At 50.7% G+C, this 16,107-nt stretch overlaps 1 protein-coding gene across 3 annotated transcripts in view; it reads left to right on the forward strand.

Annotated features, from left to right (window-relative positions):
- Positions 1-16,044, forward strand: part of LOC125702842 (NADPH--cytochrome P450 reductase) — a 24,140-nt gene extending 8,096 nt beyond the window's left edge. For 2 of the 3 annotated variants that reach the window (XM_048966619.1, XM_048966620.1), the window contains exons 2-16: positions 479-668; positions 7,201-7,249; positions 8,062-8,190; positions 8,766-8,915; positions 9,528-9,652; positions 10,513-10,602; positions 10,951-11,049; positions 11,690-11,806; positions 12,065-12,183; positions 12,972-13,153; positions 13,302-13,451; positions 13,652-13,919; positions 14,293-14,438; positions 14,729-14,814; positions 15,035-16,044. In XM_048966619.1, coding sequence (XP_048822576.1) covers positions 493-668; positions 7,201-7,249; positions 8,062-8,190; positions 8,766-8,915; positions 9,528-9,652; positions 10,513-10,602; positions 10,951-11,049; positions 11,690-11,806; positions 12,065-12,183; positions 12,972-13,153; positions 13,302-13,451; positions 13,652-13,919; positions 14,293-14,438; positions 14,729-14,814; positions 15,035-15,179 — 2,031 coding nt within the window. In that variant the 5' untranslated portion in view covers positions 479-492 and the 3' untranslated portion in view covers positions 15,180-16,044. Of the gene's footprint in view, positions 1-478; positions 669-699; positions 4,753-7,200; positions 7,250-8,061; positions 8,191-8,765; positions 8,916-9,527; positions 9,653-10,512; positions 10,603-10,950; positions 11,050-11,689; positions 11,807-12,064; positions 12,184-12,971; positions 13,154-13,301; positions 13,452-13,651; positions 13,920-14,292; positions 14,439-14,728; positions 14,815-15,034 lie in introns of those variants that run through there. The other variant, XM_048966621.1, reaches the window with a different exon arrangement.
- Positions 16,045-16,107: the final 63 nt, after the last annotated feature.

Genomic DNA, 16,107 nt, shown 5'->3' on the forward strand with positions numbered 1-16,107 from the left:
AGGAGCATTGCGTCTCCTTGGAGGGAGGGACAGATCTGGAGGTGTGTGTGAAAGAGTGGTGTCTTCCCCCACCAGCAAGCACCCCTGGGCTGTGTGATGGGTAAAGGTCTGCTGAAGGCTGGCCATGCATCCTTGCTGAGCCTTGCTGGGCTGTTAGCAGCCTGCCTGGGCTCCCTGGCTGGAACATGGGGCTGCTCCAATGTTGCTGGCTGGGGATGAGCAGAAGTTACTGCCAGTAGATCAGCACAGATGCAGTGGGAAGGGACAAGCATGGCAGGGTAGTGAGATATCGAGGAAGGAAGACATCTTGCAGGGTGTGATGGAATGTCCCAAAATCTCTGGGAGCTGTTGGGCTACCATGTGTTCCTAGGATTAAGTGTATAATGGAAAATCATGTTCTGAGTGGTCCTTAATGCTCTTCTGTTTTTCTGTGGTTGCGTGTGATTGCTGATGTTCATCTGTTTTTCTTTCCTTCCAGTATCTCTGACCATCATGGGGGATGCTGGCGTGGAATCAACAGTCTCCCCCCCTGAAAGCACTGTGCAGGACTCTTTCTTCAGCATGACTGATGTGTTTCTCATCTCACTCATCACTGGGCTTTTTACTTACTGGTTCTTCTTCCGCAAGAAAAAGGAGGAAGTTCCTGATCTCCCCAAAATCCAAACAGTGTAAGTACCAGCTCAGGTGGTGTGGGGTGAGGGTGACTTTCATTCTTCCTTATGATTTTCTGACCATAAAGACACTCTTGCTTTTCCTTCCCTGTTTGGTTTTCCTTGAGCACTTGCAACCAGCTGGGTCTTCCCTGGAGTTTACAGTCACAGACTTCTAGGAGCAGGAAGACTGATTTCTGTGTATGAGAATATTTAGATGGGGTTTCCACCACCAGCCTTTCACTCAGGGCAAGTTGCTGCATTTCTCATTGTGCCCTGACCTCATAGAGTTGCCACCAAGGCTTGCAACCTACTGTAGGAACTGGTGGAGAAGGCAGAAGGGAAAAACCTCCTGTTAGCAGTTCTCTTGCATTGCCATCCAACAAATTGCTTTGACCCTTGCCAGAGGACAGGTGATTTTTCCCAAGTGATGGCATGGGATTCCTCCTGTCAGAAGGGTGGGAAGATTTTGTGCTGCCAGTGGATCCTTGAAAGCTCCCTGAAGGGGATCCTTTGAGGTCCTCAGATGCAGAGCCTTGGTCCTGAAGTGCCCTTCTGTCCCCTCATGTTTCTTTAAGATATGTTTGCCTCACCATGCAGAAATCCCTGTGGAAGAGCCAGGCTGCAGTTCTCTTATGCTGTGCTGTGGCCTGTGTCAATAACTTGTCTTGCCAAGCAAGGCAAGAAAAGACTTTAAAAGCCCTTGGCTGTACTTCAAAATGCTTAGGGATTGCTTTGGCTATTCTCTGCATTTTAAGATAAGTCATAGATAAGTCTGGAGAAAGAGAAAATCAATCTAGGAAATCTTTTCATAGTTATGAAGTGAAGAAACAGGGCCTTGGGAGCTGGAAGGTAGTTCCTAGACATGAGCTGCTTGGCAGCTCTTGTGAAATGTGTTTGGCTTTGATACCTGGTCTCTGCAGCAGGAGACTGGATTTCGAGAGGGGTCTTTGTTCCTCCCTTTCTTCTAGGACCAGGAGTGAGCTGCACTGGTGGAGGTGTTTAGTTCCTTGTCTGTCCCATCAGCTTTCTTCTGGGCTTTTGATCCTGTTCCTGCTATTTCTTCCTGGTGCAGTGGGCCTTGTGTGATGAGAGCAGTAAGTACAGGTGTGAAACTCTGCAGCAGAGATCTCAGGAGCTGGAGCTGTGCAATACCTTTCTTACCTGGGATCTGTTCTCTGCGTGGATGCATTTGCTGCAGATAGAAAGCCAACTCTATGCTTTTACAGTAGTAGGCCATCACAGAAGGTAACCTCGTGACCAAGGTGAATCTTTTGTGTTTGTAATGCTGGGTACACTGCAGGTTGTGCTACAGGGCTGGCGAGAGGGACAAGGTGGATCGTGCTTGGATGTTCACACCAGGCTCAAGATTTTTGCACGTAGTTGCAGTGGTGAGATGGCCTTCATGAAGTGTTTTTCTCCATGAGGCACTTACAGGGTGCTGCTCTGGTATGAAGTTCTTCTTAGTCCTTCATTTGAAAGTACTCACCTGGAGCAACAGAGTAGCACTTGCAGTCAGTTGTGGAAAGAGGCAGCCATTCTCCACAGGCTGGTCAGGAGAGGACATTTGGTGATAGGCCAAGGCATTTCAGCATGGGGTACATGCTTCTAGTACCCTATGTGTAAATGTAAGCTAAGTCAAGCACAGCAAGCGATTGTGGGCCTTGTATCTTTTCTATACCTCTGTATTTACCTTATTGAGTTGTGCTGCTTCCAGTTCTCAAGGCTTGTCTTTCAGTGTTTGTGTTAGAATTCAGTTTGTAGTTGAAAAGGAACAGGTTTGGTCTCCCCTCTGGCCAGATCATAAGTTTTCTAGCTGCAAGGCAGAGCTCTTTGAATGGTCTGGGACACCTGATTTTGTTGAACCAGTCAAATAGTTCCCTCTTGTGCCTGAGAGCTATTTGTGCGTGTGGATATCCTCTGGAGATTGTAATGAGCGTGGCTATGTTGTGATAAGAACTAAGCTGTGGTCATTGTGGTAAGCTGAGGGGAGCTTGGACCCTTAAGCCCAGGCTGTGGCTCATGGCACATTTATCCTCTGGTCGGAGACAGTGACTTCCTGCTGCTGTTGCAGTGTTATTTTATGGGATGCCTGGAAATGTGAGGGAAATAAGTGGGGAAAAATAACCTTGCTCAGCCTTGGATTTCCTTCCCTCTGTCATCTTAGAGCCTGGGGTGGAGTTTCCTTGCTGTTGAACAAGCAAATCAGCAATATAGAAGATCATGCTGTCCACTATTGCCCTGGGCTGGCTGTGTAGCAAGCATGAGGGAAACTGGCCCTGGAGACAGAGCCCTTTGCAGCTGCAGTGGAGATCCTTGGCCTTAAGAGATGTTGCTTTTCTTCAGCACTTTCCTTGCAGCTGTACCTTGACTTGCCAGGCTGTCTTTATCTGGCAGTACTTGCTGGTGTTTTTTGTTGTGCTCCTTTAGCTCCTAGCTTCAACTGAAAGACTGGAGAGCAGAAGGTTTGAAAAGCATTTCATGTGGCTGTGAAGGCTGATGCTGGGTTTCCTTCCAAAGTATGAGAGTTCAAACATAGTTTCCAACCTGAACTCAGCTCTGAGACCTCGGTGCCCTCCTGGAGTTGCTGCTGAGCAGCGTACCTCTGTCAAGCAAAGTCAGCACAGCTGTGTCTCCAAGAAAGATGCTGGAATAGCACTGCTGGAATTGCTGCTGATTGTTGAAGCTGATGTCCACAATCAAAGTACTCTCTTCTGGATGTCATCTCATCTGGCCTCGCTTTTTGTGGCCCTGCCTGCCCCCTTGTGCTGGGAGCAGTCCTGCTCTCACCCTGTCAGTGTGTCTGTGGGTTGAGCTGCAGCATTCACTGGTCCCTTCTACGTATGGTGGAGCAGAGCTCTTCTCCTGCCTGAAGCCCCCAGAGAAGGGATTCAGCATATGTAGATGCTTCTGCATGTAAGACTTCATCTACTTGTGCTGTGAAATACCCACAGGGCAGCCCGGGATGCTGCCATCTGAGCATTTTTTGCATTTTGACTGTTTTCAGTTTTAATTAAAACCACTGGAGTGTTCCTGGCCGCCTGCTCTGCAGATGTCATTAAAGAGAGCAGCCCTCGATCTCCATGCAGCCATGGCGAGGGCAACTGTACTGGGTGACATTACTGAGGAGTGCCCTCGTTTACTTTTTCTCACCCAGGCCATCTCTGTGTGTTTCTCAGTCACAGATTTCTGCCCTCCCTTGTGTCCCTGCTCCAGAGTTGCACAGGGAGACACGGGGTGAGACACTGATAGCTATGCTTGGTGTCAGCCCACCCTTCTCCTCCCCCTCCTCGTCTTTAACATTGTTTGGGGCACAAATAGGCTTATCTCTATTCCGCAGCTATAGAGAGACTCATTCTCTGGTGCTTGTAGGGCTTCCTGTCACAGGAATTGCTCCAACTTCTCAGCCTGATTAGCTCTCAGCTGCCTGCGTGTGTGTTAGAGAGACCATCTCTAATTTAATTTAATAGGATCCTGATGAGAACTCCTTTGAGCTACCTCCATAATGGCACTGCCATAGTTACCCGTGATATTACTCACACAGTGTCTGGAACCGTTTCATTCAGCTACAGCACTGCCTTTTTTGTTTTTCTTTTAAAGAACATATATAAAAACAACTGTGATATAAACAGTTTCCAGGGTAACAAGGCTGGGGGAGGGCTTTGCATCCAGCTCCACGCGGATGGGAGAGGGACGTGTGCTGCGGAGAATCCTGGGAGGTTTCATTCTTGACTCCTAATTCCTTTCTGCCACTGCTGCCAGATGTTGCAGTGTCTCAGGACTGTGTGGATTTGCTGTGTAACTTCCAAAGCCTCGCGACCGGGAGCTGAGCGCACTGCACCACTTCTGCTATGACCCTGACTGGGACCTTTTGTGCCGGCTCTCTTCTATTTAACAAAAGGCTGACGCTTGGCTTCAATGCCCAGAAGGAGCAGAATGGAAAGGCCTGTGTGCATGTTTCTCCAGAGCTAAGTTAGATCCTTCCCCCACACCTCCCCTTGCAGACAGAGAGAGCTGCCCTGGGACTCTTTGTTTGCCTTCTCCCTGCCCTGACCATGGGATGTGTGTACTCGGTGCCAGGAGAAGAGGCGGCTGTGTCCAGGTGAGTGAACTGCCCAGCGGGCAAAGGGAAGGACTTGGAGCAGGAGGAGAAGGCAGGGAGAGACTGCTTGAAGGCAGGCTGCTGCGAAGGAGGTCCCCAGCGTGGGTGCTTGGGTGAGAGCAGTTTCTGTGCAGCAGCCAAGCTGCATTCTTGCTTCTGGATGTGCATTTGTTTTCGGTAGGCGAGGCAGGTGTGGGAGCTTTCTGTTTCACCTTTTCTTCAGACTTTGATAACTTTGAGCTGCCTGTGATTTCCTCTACTCCTCCCTTTTTCCTTCTGAAATCAAAGTGAGAGCGCCCTGGGACTTGTTTGTGCTCTGGGCTCTCAGCAAGGGTGGGTGATCTGTACACTTGCTTCAACAAAGGAGTTAGTCTCCTTTCTTCCACCTATCACTTTTTCTATTATAAACACAACCATGAGCTACGTTGAACTGTAGGAGTGGTCTGCCGAAAATGTGCTTTCTCTCCTAACTTTTCCTGGCTGAACAATGAAAATCAGTGCCATTTCTGTCTTCAGTATTTCTGCATTTTACAGCTCAGATTTCCAAGCCATCCTGATGAAACAGTTTCAGGGAATTCTGTGGCTTTGTTTTTTTTTTGTTTTTCTTTTTTTAACGGAAGCCAGACTCGTTTCTTCTATGTCTGAGCCACAGTCTGCTCTCCACCACAGCTCTTCAGTGTGAGGTTGCCTCCTTTGAAAGTGGACTAGCTCCGTGTGTGCCCTTTCCTCCTTTAAAGGGAGCTTACTGAAAGGATTTAAAACTTATTTTTTCTTCCTTTAAAAGCATTCTGGTTAGCAGTTGACCCAACAGCTATTTTAATTGGATCTCATTTCCAGAGGGCAGTAAACGAAAGAGATTCACAGGGGAGCCAAAAGTGAAGTGAGAGTCCTGTGGGCTTTGGGACACGCAGGGACAGCTCTGCAGAACTTGGGTTCTGGCAGAGGCAGGGTTGGGATTGCTTTGTGAAAGGTGTTTGCAGTGCCCCTGTTCCCAGCAGGGTACAAATAAAGACACAGAGAGGCTGTTAGCCATGGAGGGGGCAGATAGGGGCACAAAGCAGCACTCCCTTGTGAGCACAGCCTCTGTCAGTATCTTTTTTGGATAGGGTTTGCTCCGTCTTTCATACATGGTGCTTGGGAATATCACTGCTCAGAGCTACCAGGCCTGGTTGTGAAGCTCCTTATGAAGTTTGGGTAGAAAGGGGTGCTTGGATTGGATGCCCCCACCCTGCTGCTCTGTGTGCACTCTGCAAATGTCTCCGCACGTCCGCACAGATCCCTCCCTCTGGGCTGCAGGGTTTAGGAAACTGTTAGTGAGCTCTGCACATTCTCACATGGGCTGGAGCCAAAACCATTTGTTTTTTGCCTGGAGGCTTCTCTCTTCCCACAGGAGACCCAGCCTTGCATTCTTCCATTGTGAAAGAGGAATGGGAACGGGTCCCACGTTCCTCTCTTCCCTGCTACCAAAGCTTCTGCAGGGAAGACAGCAAGTGAGCTCCTGGCACTTGTTTGCCTGCCTTGAAGAGACCCCAGTGTCTAATCTGACCATTGCTGGAGCTATGTCTGCTTGTGGGGTTCCCAGAGGTCCCACTTGTCAGCAGGGTTACATTGCTTTCATGGTGTGACACTAAAAGCCCACGAGTGCGTTTAGGATAGTTAAGCTCTCTTGGCTTCCTAAATAATAGGGTATCCATAGTGCTGTGAATCTCTGCCTGCATGTTTCTGACTGCCATGGTTTTTCCCACTTTCAAGCAATAGAAGGCCGCTTACTTGCAACAGAGCAAACACCTCTGTGCTGGAGAACAGAAACCCCAGTGTGGAAAGTAACACTGTGGGACCTCAAAGGGCAGCATTCATGTTGCCAGAGACTGATCCACCACTGAGCCTCTGTGTGCCCATCTGCTCTGCGGGGTCTGTTTTGAGGTCAGAACAGTTGGTTTTTAGCCTTGTCTTACTTCACGCTTGGGGAATCCTCCCTGGGGCATGGCTCAGAACCAAAGCCTGCCTGCCACAGAGGAGCAGAGGCAGGGTGTTCTCCCCATCTCACACCATGGCTTGGCTTCTGAGATTTATCTGAAAGCATGCTCTTGTATCCTAGTTCTGCGAGGTCCTCATAACCAGCAGGTTTTCAGTTTTCAGAGTGAAAGTTTCCTGCTGCCCAGGGCTGAGTTCCTGGTCTTTGCCTGCAGCATGCCTTCCTGAAGGAGGTAAGGCTGGCGGCTGGCTTTTCCCCTGCTCTGTATCTGTCCTTGGAGAAGTCACCCTGCAGCTGAGCACTGGATATCCCTAGGATGGGCTAAATATCAGTGGCTGATGGGGAATCTCACCACTTTGGTAGCCCTGCTGAGATCTCATACAGCCCAGGGGCTGCTTTTTCCTCCATTTCTTTATCTCTGACCTTAAAGAACCATTGTACTCAGCTGAAAGGAGGTTTCTTCTATCTTTCAGGTCAGCCCCAGCAAGAGATAGCAGCTTCATTGAGAAGATGAAGAAGACGGTAAGCTGCCTGCTCTAGGTGCTGGGAAGGTGACAGAGCTCATGTCATTCCCTTTATCCTCTGGAGACTGTTAGCTGTCAGTAGTGGGACTGACTTGGATCCAGAGGCATTCTGCTGCAGTGTCCAAAGGCAGTCTGTGTGGGAGGCAGGAGTAGCTCACAGCAGTCTCTGCCTGAACATTGTTCTTAGAGAGAAGAAACTAAATTGACAGTTTGATGCAAGAGTGCAATAGGGGATCAAAGTCAGGATGAAAAGGGCAGAGGCTTTGAAATCATTGGCTGGCAGTTGTTCATCTTTGTGGTTGATTCCCAAACCAGGCTCACTCTGGAATGGGAATTGCACACAGATCTGGCAGATTGGACTCTGCTGGACTGGGTGCAAGAGGAAGCAGGAGAAAATGCAAGGGCTGGATATATTTTCCATTTTACTTCAAAGGAACTGGCTTGCTGTGGAGCAGGAGCTCCTGCACTCGGACGCTCTCCCAAAGCTTTGGCAAATCTTTCTTGTCCAGGGAGTTTCCTGCCTTCTGGAGTCACTTTGTAGCTTTGCGGCTGAGAATAAACCTTGGAAGTTTATTCTTTGCTGTAATTTTAGATTGACCTGAGTCGCCTCCCTGAGACTGGCATGGATCATATTCCTGGTAACAGCTTAGCCTGGTGTGAAGTCCTGTACAAATTCATGCTCCTAGTTGCCTTTAAGCTTCGGCCCAGGACTCCTGATCCCAGGCTTTTCCATTTTGATGAGATGTGCTTGCTCTGTGCATTTGCCAAATGAGTAATTGCCATTTAATAGTTTTTTTTTCTTCTCTCCAGGGGCGAAACATCGTGGTTTTCTATGGTTCCCAAACGGGTACAGCAGAGGAATTTGCCAATCGCCTCTCCAAAGACGCTCACCGCTATGGTCTCCGTGGCATGGCTGCAGACCCAGAGGAGTATGACTTGGTAATTTAGCCATGAACACAGCCTCAGGGTATGGCCAAGGGACTGTTGCCCTTTTAGTAGTCTCACTTAGAGAAGGAAATGAAATTAGCTCACGTTCAGAGTTGCAGAGGTGGGTCCTTGTCAGTCTATGGGTTTAGGGGGTGCCACTCTGCAACGTGGCTGAAAAAGGAATGTAGCCTGGAGTGCTTGGGGCTTACAAGTCTTCTTACAAGTCTTACATGCTGCTGGCAGCATGAAACTTCCTCTATGTTCCTTCTGCAGTTAGCATTGGTACCGTGCTGCTGCAGTCTTGCACAGAGGGGTTGACATTGTATTATTCTTCAGCCTGGATGGAAAATCCCATCACTTTTCTGGTGGAGCAGAAGTACTGACTTGCAATCCAGCGGTACAGTTAGCTTTATTTTCCTTACCATTTCAGATGGGCTTGGCCTTTCCCCAACCCCTTTTGTAAGCAGTTGTTTGACATGATGTGGTGCTGTTCTGGGCAGCAGGGGTGTAGCTGCAGTGCAGGTGTAGGCTTGCTCAATGATCACATTGCATGATCGTGGAGGATTTATTCTTTGCTTTGGTTTTAGGCGGACCTGAGTCGCCTCTCTGAGATTGACAAGTCCTTGGCTGTGTTCTGTATGGCCACGTATGGTGAGGGTGATCCTACAGACAATGCCCAAGACTTCTACGACTGGCTGCAGGAGGCTGATGCTGACCTGTCAGGTCTCCGCTTTGCAGTAAGTGGTTTGATTCCAGTTTATGCTGTGTTTGGGCAGGAAAGTCAAAAACCTTCCATTGTGCTTGCACATGGCTTGGGTAAAAACACAACAGGATGTCTGTGCCTTCTATTGTCTTCCTCTCCAAGCTGCACAGATATTTGCAAACATATATCTAAGTGTTTTAAACGTAGCTGTCAGGGAGCTCTCTCCACTGCCTAAATCACAAGGGTTTGCTGGCGATGTGTTGCCCAAACAGCCCAGCAGACATTGAGTATAAGGTCTGTAAATGAGTTACGGGCTGCTGCTGTTGTTCAGGAGCTGATTGAACAGCCCTTGGCTAGATTCTCTCACAAATTAAATCACTTGGAGGAGTGTGTGGCTCTTTTTCTGTGCTGAGCTGAATAATTGGCTGAGATACAGCCACCTCACCTAAACGCCAGCCAGATTCTTTAAGCAGCATCACGATTGCAAATGAAAGGAAAATGCACTGCTGGAGATGTTCAGCTGCTCTGTAAGAAGCAGTCTGTAAGCACTTGCTGGGCGTTTTGTGGGAGGGGAAGGACAGAGGATGCTGTCTGATGGAGGAAATTCAGTCCCTGCTTCTCCATGATTATCAGTGTTCTCTTCCAGGTCTTTGGGCTGGGGAACAAGACTTACGAGCACTTCAATGCCATGGGGAAATATGTGGACAAGAGATTGGAGGAGCTTGGAGCCCAGCGCATCTTCGAGCTCGGACTGGGAGATGATGATGGCAAGTGAGTAGCTCGACTTGAAGGGTTGCTCTGAGCTGGCTGTAGCAACGTGGAAGGGTCCCTGGCAAGGTGTTGGCTCTACTGCTAAGACAGAGGTAAACTCCTTATGGCCATTTATGGTGGTTGCCACGTCCCTGAGTGCATCTGCAATCTCTCACATAAATCAGTCATGTATACCCTGTATACCTTGCTGAAATCCGACATCAGCTTTAAATGACCATAACTGTATATTTATTGAGGCTTCACAGCCTCTTCTGCAGCTCTACTGGTATCCCTGCCTGGATGGAGAAGCCCTCTCATCCCTGCAGATGAGATAAGATCCATCTCCTTGTGAGCTGTTTATTTTATGGTAGAATGCAGCAGTGTTCCAAAATCACAGTCCAAGAGCCATTGTTTGTACTTAGCTGAACAACATCTTGGCAGAAGCTGAGCTTCAGGAATTACATTAACCTGTGGTTTTGCCTCCAAGGATGGCAGGATCTAATTAGAGGGATCTGCCCTCTGTGTGAGGCTCTGAATTTAGGAAAGTAAACTTTTCAAAATTGGAATCTGGAAGGTGACCTAATGCCAGGAATGGGCAAGGGGTGGCTGAGATGGGCAAAGACAGCGGGCCTGAGTTACAGCCTTGTGTGGCTGTGAAGGGAGGTGTGTGAGGAAGGGAAGTCCTGCTACTCAGTGCTCTGAAGATGCTCTTCTGGTGACGTGTGAGCATGAAGAGGTAACAAAACTTAGTAAGTCCATGGGCAGATGCCTTTTCCCATGGTGAAGGAGGAAGTCTGTAGGGATCTCAGTTGGCTCTTCTGGCAACATCCCTCTGCTTCCTCTTGAGCAGGAATATTGAAACTCCCTTTCTCCTCATCTAGCCTGGAAGAAGACTTCATCACTTGGAGAGAGCAGTTCTGGCCAGCAGTGTGTGAGCATTTTGGGGTGGAGGCTACAGGAGAGGAATCCAGGTGAGTATGGGAACATTTTCTTCTGGGTGCCAGAAAGATTGGCCACGTCTGAGCGGCAGCAGTGCCATCAGGCCTGAGCTGCTGTCCTCTTTCCTGCAAGCTGTTGCCTCTTCCAAGCTTGAGTGCACACACAGATTTGCATTGCTCCCAGCAGAGTTGATCATTCTTCTTGCTTTGGGCACTGAGCATTACTGCCCTGCTTCCTGCTGTGTTGAGAGGGGTGAAGGACAGAAGTGTCTTTTGTCTAAACTGCAGCAAACCCAGTAAAGCAGATGATGGTTCCAATTGTACCCTTGTTATTTCCAATCTGACTTTTTTTCCTCTCTTCTCTCCCCTTTCCTCTTCCAGCATCCGCCAGTACGAGCTGGTGGTGCACACGGATGTGAACATGAGCAAGGTGTACACTGGGGAGATGGGCCGCCTCAAGAGCTACGAGAACCAGAAGCCGTAAGTGCCAGGCTGTCCCTGGGCCAGGCTTTGGCCGATGGCATTCTTAATGTTTCTAGCTACACAAGCCATGCAGGCAGTGTCATCTTGGCGACGCAACCACGTGGCAGACATCTGCCCAAGAGAAATGGGTTCAGATGTGCTCTGGAACTCTCAGGGGTTCCACAGTTAATGAGTCATTAGTGTTTGAGGGGTTGGCTGTGTTCACCTACACTGTTTGGCTGGTAGGTGTGCAGGGTTTGTCCTGAGGTCAGTCAGAACCTTTCCTCCCCTGGAGTGGTTAACGTGTGATGGTTGCTCACAGTATTGCTGCGGGGAGATTAATTGTGTAAATGAATGACAACCTGAAATACCATTTTGAGAGGTGACGCTCCCTCTAATCCGCTGTTGCATCACTTGTTCTTAATGGGGTAGGAGCTGTTGGCTGCTGGGCTGTACTGAGAAGGAAAATGATTGTTTTCTGTCAAGTGTGGGCAGCAGCAGCGTAAGTTGTGTGCTGTGGTGTTTTGAAACATCAGCCAGGGTGGCCCTGTGCTCTAATAGTGGGACCCTGCTCTGGAGACAGAGGGAACGTACCTAGATGAAAGCAGTACTGTGAGCCTGCAGGAGAGTAACCCAGGGGGGCCTTCTTTCCTTCCAGGCCATTTGATGCCAAGAACCCCTTCCTGGCTGTGGTTAGAGAGAACCGTAAGCTGAACGAGGGTGGGGAACGACACCTTATGCACCTGGAGCTGGATATCTCCAATTCCAAAATCAGGTAGGCTCTGGGAAAAACTGCTGCTATTTTGGGGGCTCCCATGTAGAAAAGGGGGGGGAAGGGGGGAAAGCATCTGATGGTTCCTTACTACCATGACTGCTGTCTCTTTGGAGTCCCTGATCCTGCAGGTGCAGCTCAGGTTTCAGTGTTGTCTTACAAACCAGCAGCCTGCTGGTCCTCCAGCTGAGCAGCTCAGGCATGACATGGACAAGAGGTAGTGCCTGTATTTCATCTCTTCTGCTCCTGTTCTTGTACCAGGTATGAGTCTGGGGACCACGTGGCTGTTTATCCGGCCAATGACGCATCTCTGGTGAATCAGTTTGGCGAGATTCTGGGCACGGATCTGGATACAATCATGTCACTGAACAATTTGGATGGTGAGTATGGATCACCCATGCACATCAGCAGCTCTCCTGCCATAGCCTCTGTCCTTCCCACTGCAGCAAGAGTCAGATCACCCTCAGGTCCTGTAGGACCCATCCAGGCAGAGACATCCCATGGCCACTCTAGATGCGTTTTGCAGTAGTGGCATAGAGCCTGTTTGCTGCAAGCCAGCTGAAGTGGATCAGTTGTGAAATGTTTGGTGTGCCCATTCAATAACAAATTATGTAACAGCGTTCTCCTAATTACAGAGCACCAGCCCACCAGAGCATCCCTCTGCTGCAGCAGCCCCAGAGCTCAATAGGAGCTTTTGAGTCTGAAACACTATTTTTCAGTCCCTGGAGAATGCACAGACTTGGGGGCTGAGATGCCAGAAGAGAGCACTTTTCAGTGCTGATACAAAGAGCTCTTCTTGGGCAATGTTCCCAGCAGAGCTGGCCTGTGGCAGGAGGGAGGCTGCAGCTGCTGCTTGTGTTACTCCTGAGACAGCAACGCCTGACCTGAGGCATCATAGCTGCTGGCCCAGAAGTCCAAGAGCTGGCTTCTCATTTCCAAACAGTAAATGACTGTAATTCTCTGCTAGAGGCTGTAGACTCCTGTGTGGTGTCCTGGGCCACCTGGCCTCACGCAATCATTCCTGCCCCTTACTTGCTCTTAGTTTGTAAACTGAATGTCTCCAGCCTTGACTGATGGTACTTTGATTTCCCAAATGTCCACGGCTGCAATTTACCATAATAGCAAGCGGTTGCTGACATCCATCTTTCTTTCTTCTCTTCTCCTCCAGAGGAATCCAACAAGAAACACCCATTCCCCTGCCCCACCTCCTACCGTACAGCACTGACCTACTACCTGGACATCACCAACCCGCCCCGCACCAACGTGCTCTATGAGCTGGCCCAGTATGCCACGGACACTGGGGAGCAGGAGCAGCTCCGAAAGATGGCATCATCCACTGCTGAGGGGAAGGTGTGAGCTGCAGCCTTCCCAGCAAAGCTGCGGGTTGAGCTGGGTCTGGGGGATGCTCTCAGGGGAGGCATTGTGCCGTGGTCAGAGAGCTGTGGGCTGTGTTTGTGGTTTTGTGGGGAAGTCATAGCTGTGCCTTCCTTGTCTGCAGGCTCTCTACCTCAGCTGGGTGGTGGAGGCCCGGAGGAACATCCTGGCCATCCTGCAGGACATGCCCTCGCTGCATCCCCCCATCGACCACTTGTGTGAGCTCCTGCCCCGTCTGCAGGCCCGCTACTACTCCATTGCCTCCTCCTCCAAGGTGAGCAGGCAGCACGAGGGATGCTAAGAAAGCCATTTAGCTCCACAGTGCCATAGTCCCCTTGCTCTGACACGGACAAGACTTTGGGAATTTGCTCTGGGTTATCCCAACTTCTGGAGAGGGAATTTTTTTGTCCTGTGTAGCAGCCAGGCTGGGGAGCTGGGCTCCCTCTGCCTCACACCGACGTCCCCTTCCTGCAGGTCCACCCCAACTCCATCCACATCTGCGCTGTGACGGTGGAGTACGAGACCAAGACAGGAAGGCTGAACAAAGGGGTGGCCACCAACTGGCTGAAGAACAAGGTGCCCAACGAGAATGGGAGGAACTCCCTGGTGCCCATGTATGTCCGGAAGTCGCAATTCCGCCTGCCCTTCAAACCCAGCACACCTGTCATCATGATTGGACCGGGCACAGGCATAGCCCCCTTCATGGGCTTCATCCAGGAGCGGGCCTGGCTGAAGGAGCAAGGTGAGAAGCCAAAAACTCCCCTGGGTGCTGAGCGGTGCCCTGCTGGGCTGGTCGGTGCCTCCATTGCCACATCCCATGGGTTGGGGAGATGACTGCAGGTGAAGGGCAGCGTATCTTGTCCCAGCACAAGGAGACTTTGTTCTTGGTTGCTGGCCACAGGGGGGCACTTAGAGGGCGGGTAGATCGAAGCTATTTCTCTGACTTCTGCCACCTCTCCAGAAGAGCGCAGGCAGGTCACCTTGACTCATTTCTAAAGCACGTAGCTATCTTGGGATCAGCCTCGAGATAAACAGGAGCAACAGCTCTGCCAGCCCTGGGCTGGGTGAGCAGGACAGGGGGCTGCAAGGGGCTGATGGGTGCTTTGTGACTGCAGGCAAAGAGGTGGGTGAGACGGTGCTGTACTACGGCTGTCGCCGTGAGCAGGAGGACTACCTGTACCGCCAGGAGCTGGCCCGCTTCAAGCAGGAGGGCGTCCTCACCCAGCTCAACGTCGCCTTCTCCAGGGACCAGGCTGAGAAGGTACCTCTCTTGTCCATCACACAATTGTTCCCATTGCCCAGCATCGCTCCCCTAAAATCAGAGTATCCTGAGTTGGAAGGGAAACACAAGGATCAAGCTGTGATGGTGGGGGTCAATGAGGCTTTGAGGACTGGGGACGGCCAGCCCTGCTGTTTGAGGAGGCCCAGGGCAGTCAAAGGAGCACCCAGCTCCTCTGCTGCTGTGTGGTTCTGTGTGGGATGGGGGGTCTATGGGCATGGGCTTGGCATCCCCCCTCCCGGCCTGTGACACAGCCCATTGTTTCTTGCCAGGTTTATGTCCAACACTTAATAAAGAAGAACAAGGAACACATCTGGAAGCTGGTGAATGATGGAAACGCTCACATCTATGTGTGTGGGTAAGTCTTGGGACAAGGAAGGGACTTTGGGACGAATGTTCCTATATTTTGGAAAATGAGTGTGGCCCCCATTTACACGCTTGCTCACTTTTTTTCAGTAGGAAAGGGAGCAGCCAGGTAAATGGGCTGGGCAGGGCAAACTGCCCCCATCCACACGTTCAGGGACAGCCAGCTTTTATTTGCTGTGTTGTCACCTCACTCACGGTCCTCTTCTTTCCAGGGATGCCCGCAACATGGCCCGGGACGTGCAGAACACTTTCTATGAGATTGTGGCTGAGTATGGGAACATGAATCAGTCTCAGGCCGTGGACTATGTAAAGAAACTGATGACTAAGGGCCGGTACTCTTTGGATGTATGGAGCTAAGAGAGAGGATGGTGGGGCCAGGGAGAGAAGGCAGGAGGTGCCCTCCCACCCGCTGTTCCTGTGGGTGACCGTGTTATCCCCAGCCTCCGGCTGCCCCACTGTCACCCCAACCCCTCTTCTGCACCCAGGGTGGGCTGTGGCTGTGCACCCTGGGTGGTGGAAGGGGGCAGGTGGAGGGACAGGGGGTGGCCGAGGCTTTGTCCACGGTGTTTGCCCTGGGGATGTGGGGCAGGAGGGATGGATGGCCCTGGGGGAGCTCTCGGGTCTTTTCTGAACACGGGGTGTTGCCTTATTTCCTGGCACCTCGTTCTGGAACTGCAGACCACCCTTGTGCCCTGCAGGCTGGGGATGGCAGCGGGGGTGGAGGAACCCGGCAGGTTTGGTGCGAGGGCAGCATGGGGCAGCGATCTGCTCTCATCCCTGTCCTACTGTTCGACCCTCCCTAGGGCTAGCTCCTGTGCCCCATGCTGTCCTTAAATGACCACAGGCTGCTTTTTGAGGAAAAGGCACTGCCTGCACCCAGCCCCGGACCTGCAGGCACCCCCCCCTCTTCCCCTGCAGCCCTCCTGGGTTCCAGCACTCAGCAGGGCAGGGGGCAGCTCCTCTCCCCTCCCCACAGCCCAGTCTGGGGTCACAGCTGCAGGGTCCTGCTGGCTCCCTTGGGCCCTTCAGCCGGCAGCTCCCCTGTTCCCAGTCCCTCTGTCATGCTGTGTACGCTCATTTTTTTTTTTAAATACTGTTTTTGTTTCAATATCTTTGTGATTTTAATCATGGAAGAAAAAAAGAAAAACAACCTTTCAGGCTGTTCAATGACTGTAAATTATTTAAATATTCTTGCCCTTGGAATAAAAACACTGTTTCTGTAGTTTGCTGCTTGCCCTTCTGTCTTCCCCCTGGCCCACTGAAGGAAAGGAGAAGCAATAGCTGC

This window comes from Lagopus muta, chromosome 20 (assembly GCF_023343835.1).
Source record: "Lagopus muta isolate bLagMut1 chromosome 20, bLagMut1 primary, whole genome shotgun sequence".
In the NCBI taxonomy this organism is placed as follows: Eukaryota; Metazoa; Chordata; class Aves; order Galliformes; family Phasianidae; genus Lagopus; species Lagopus muta.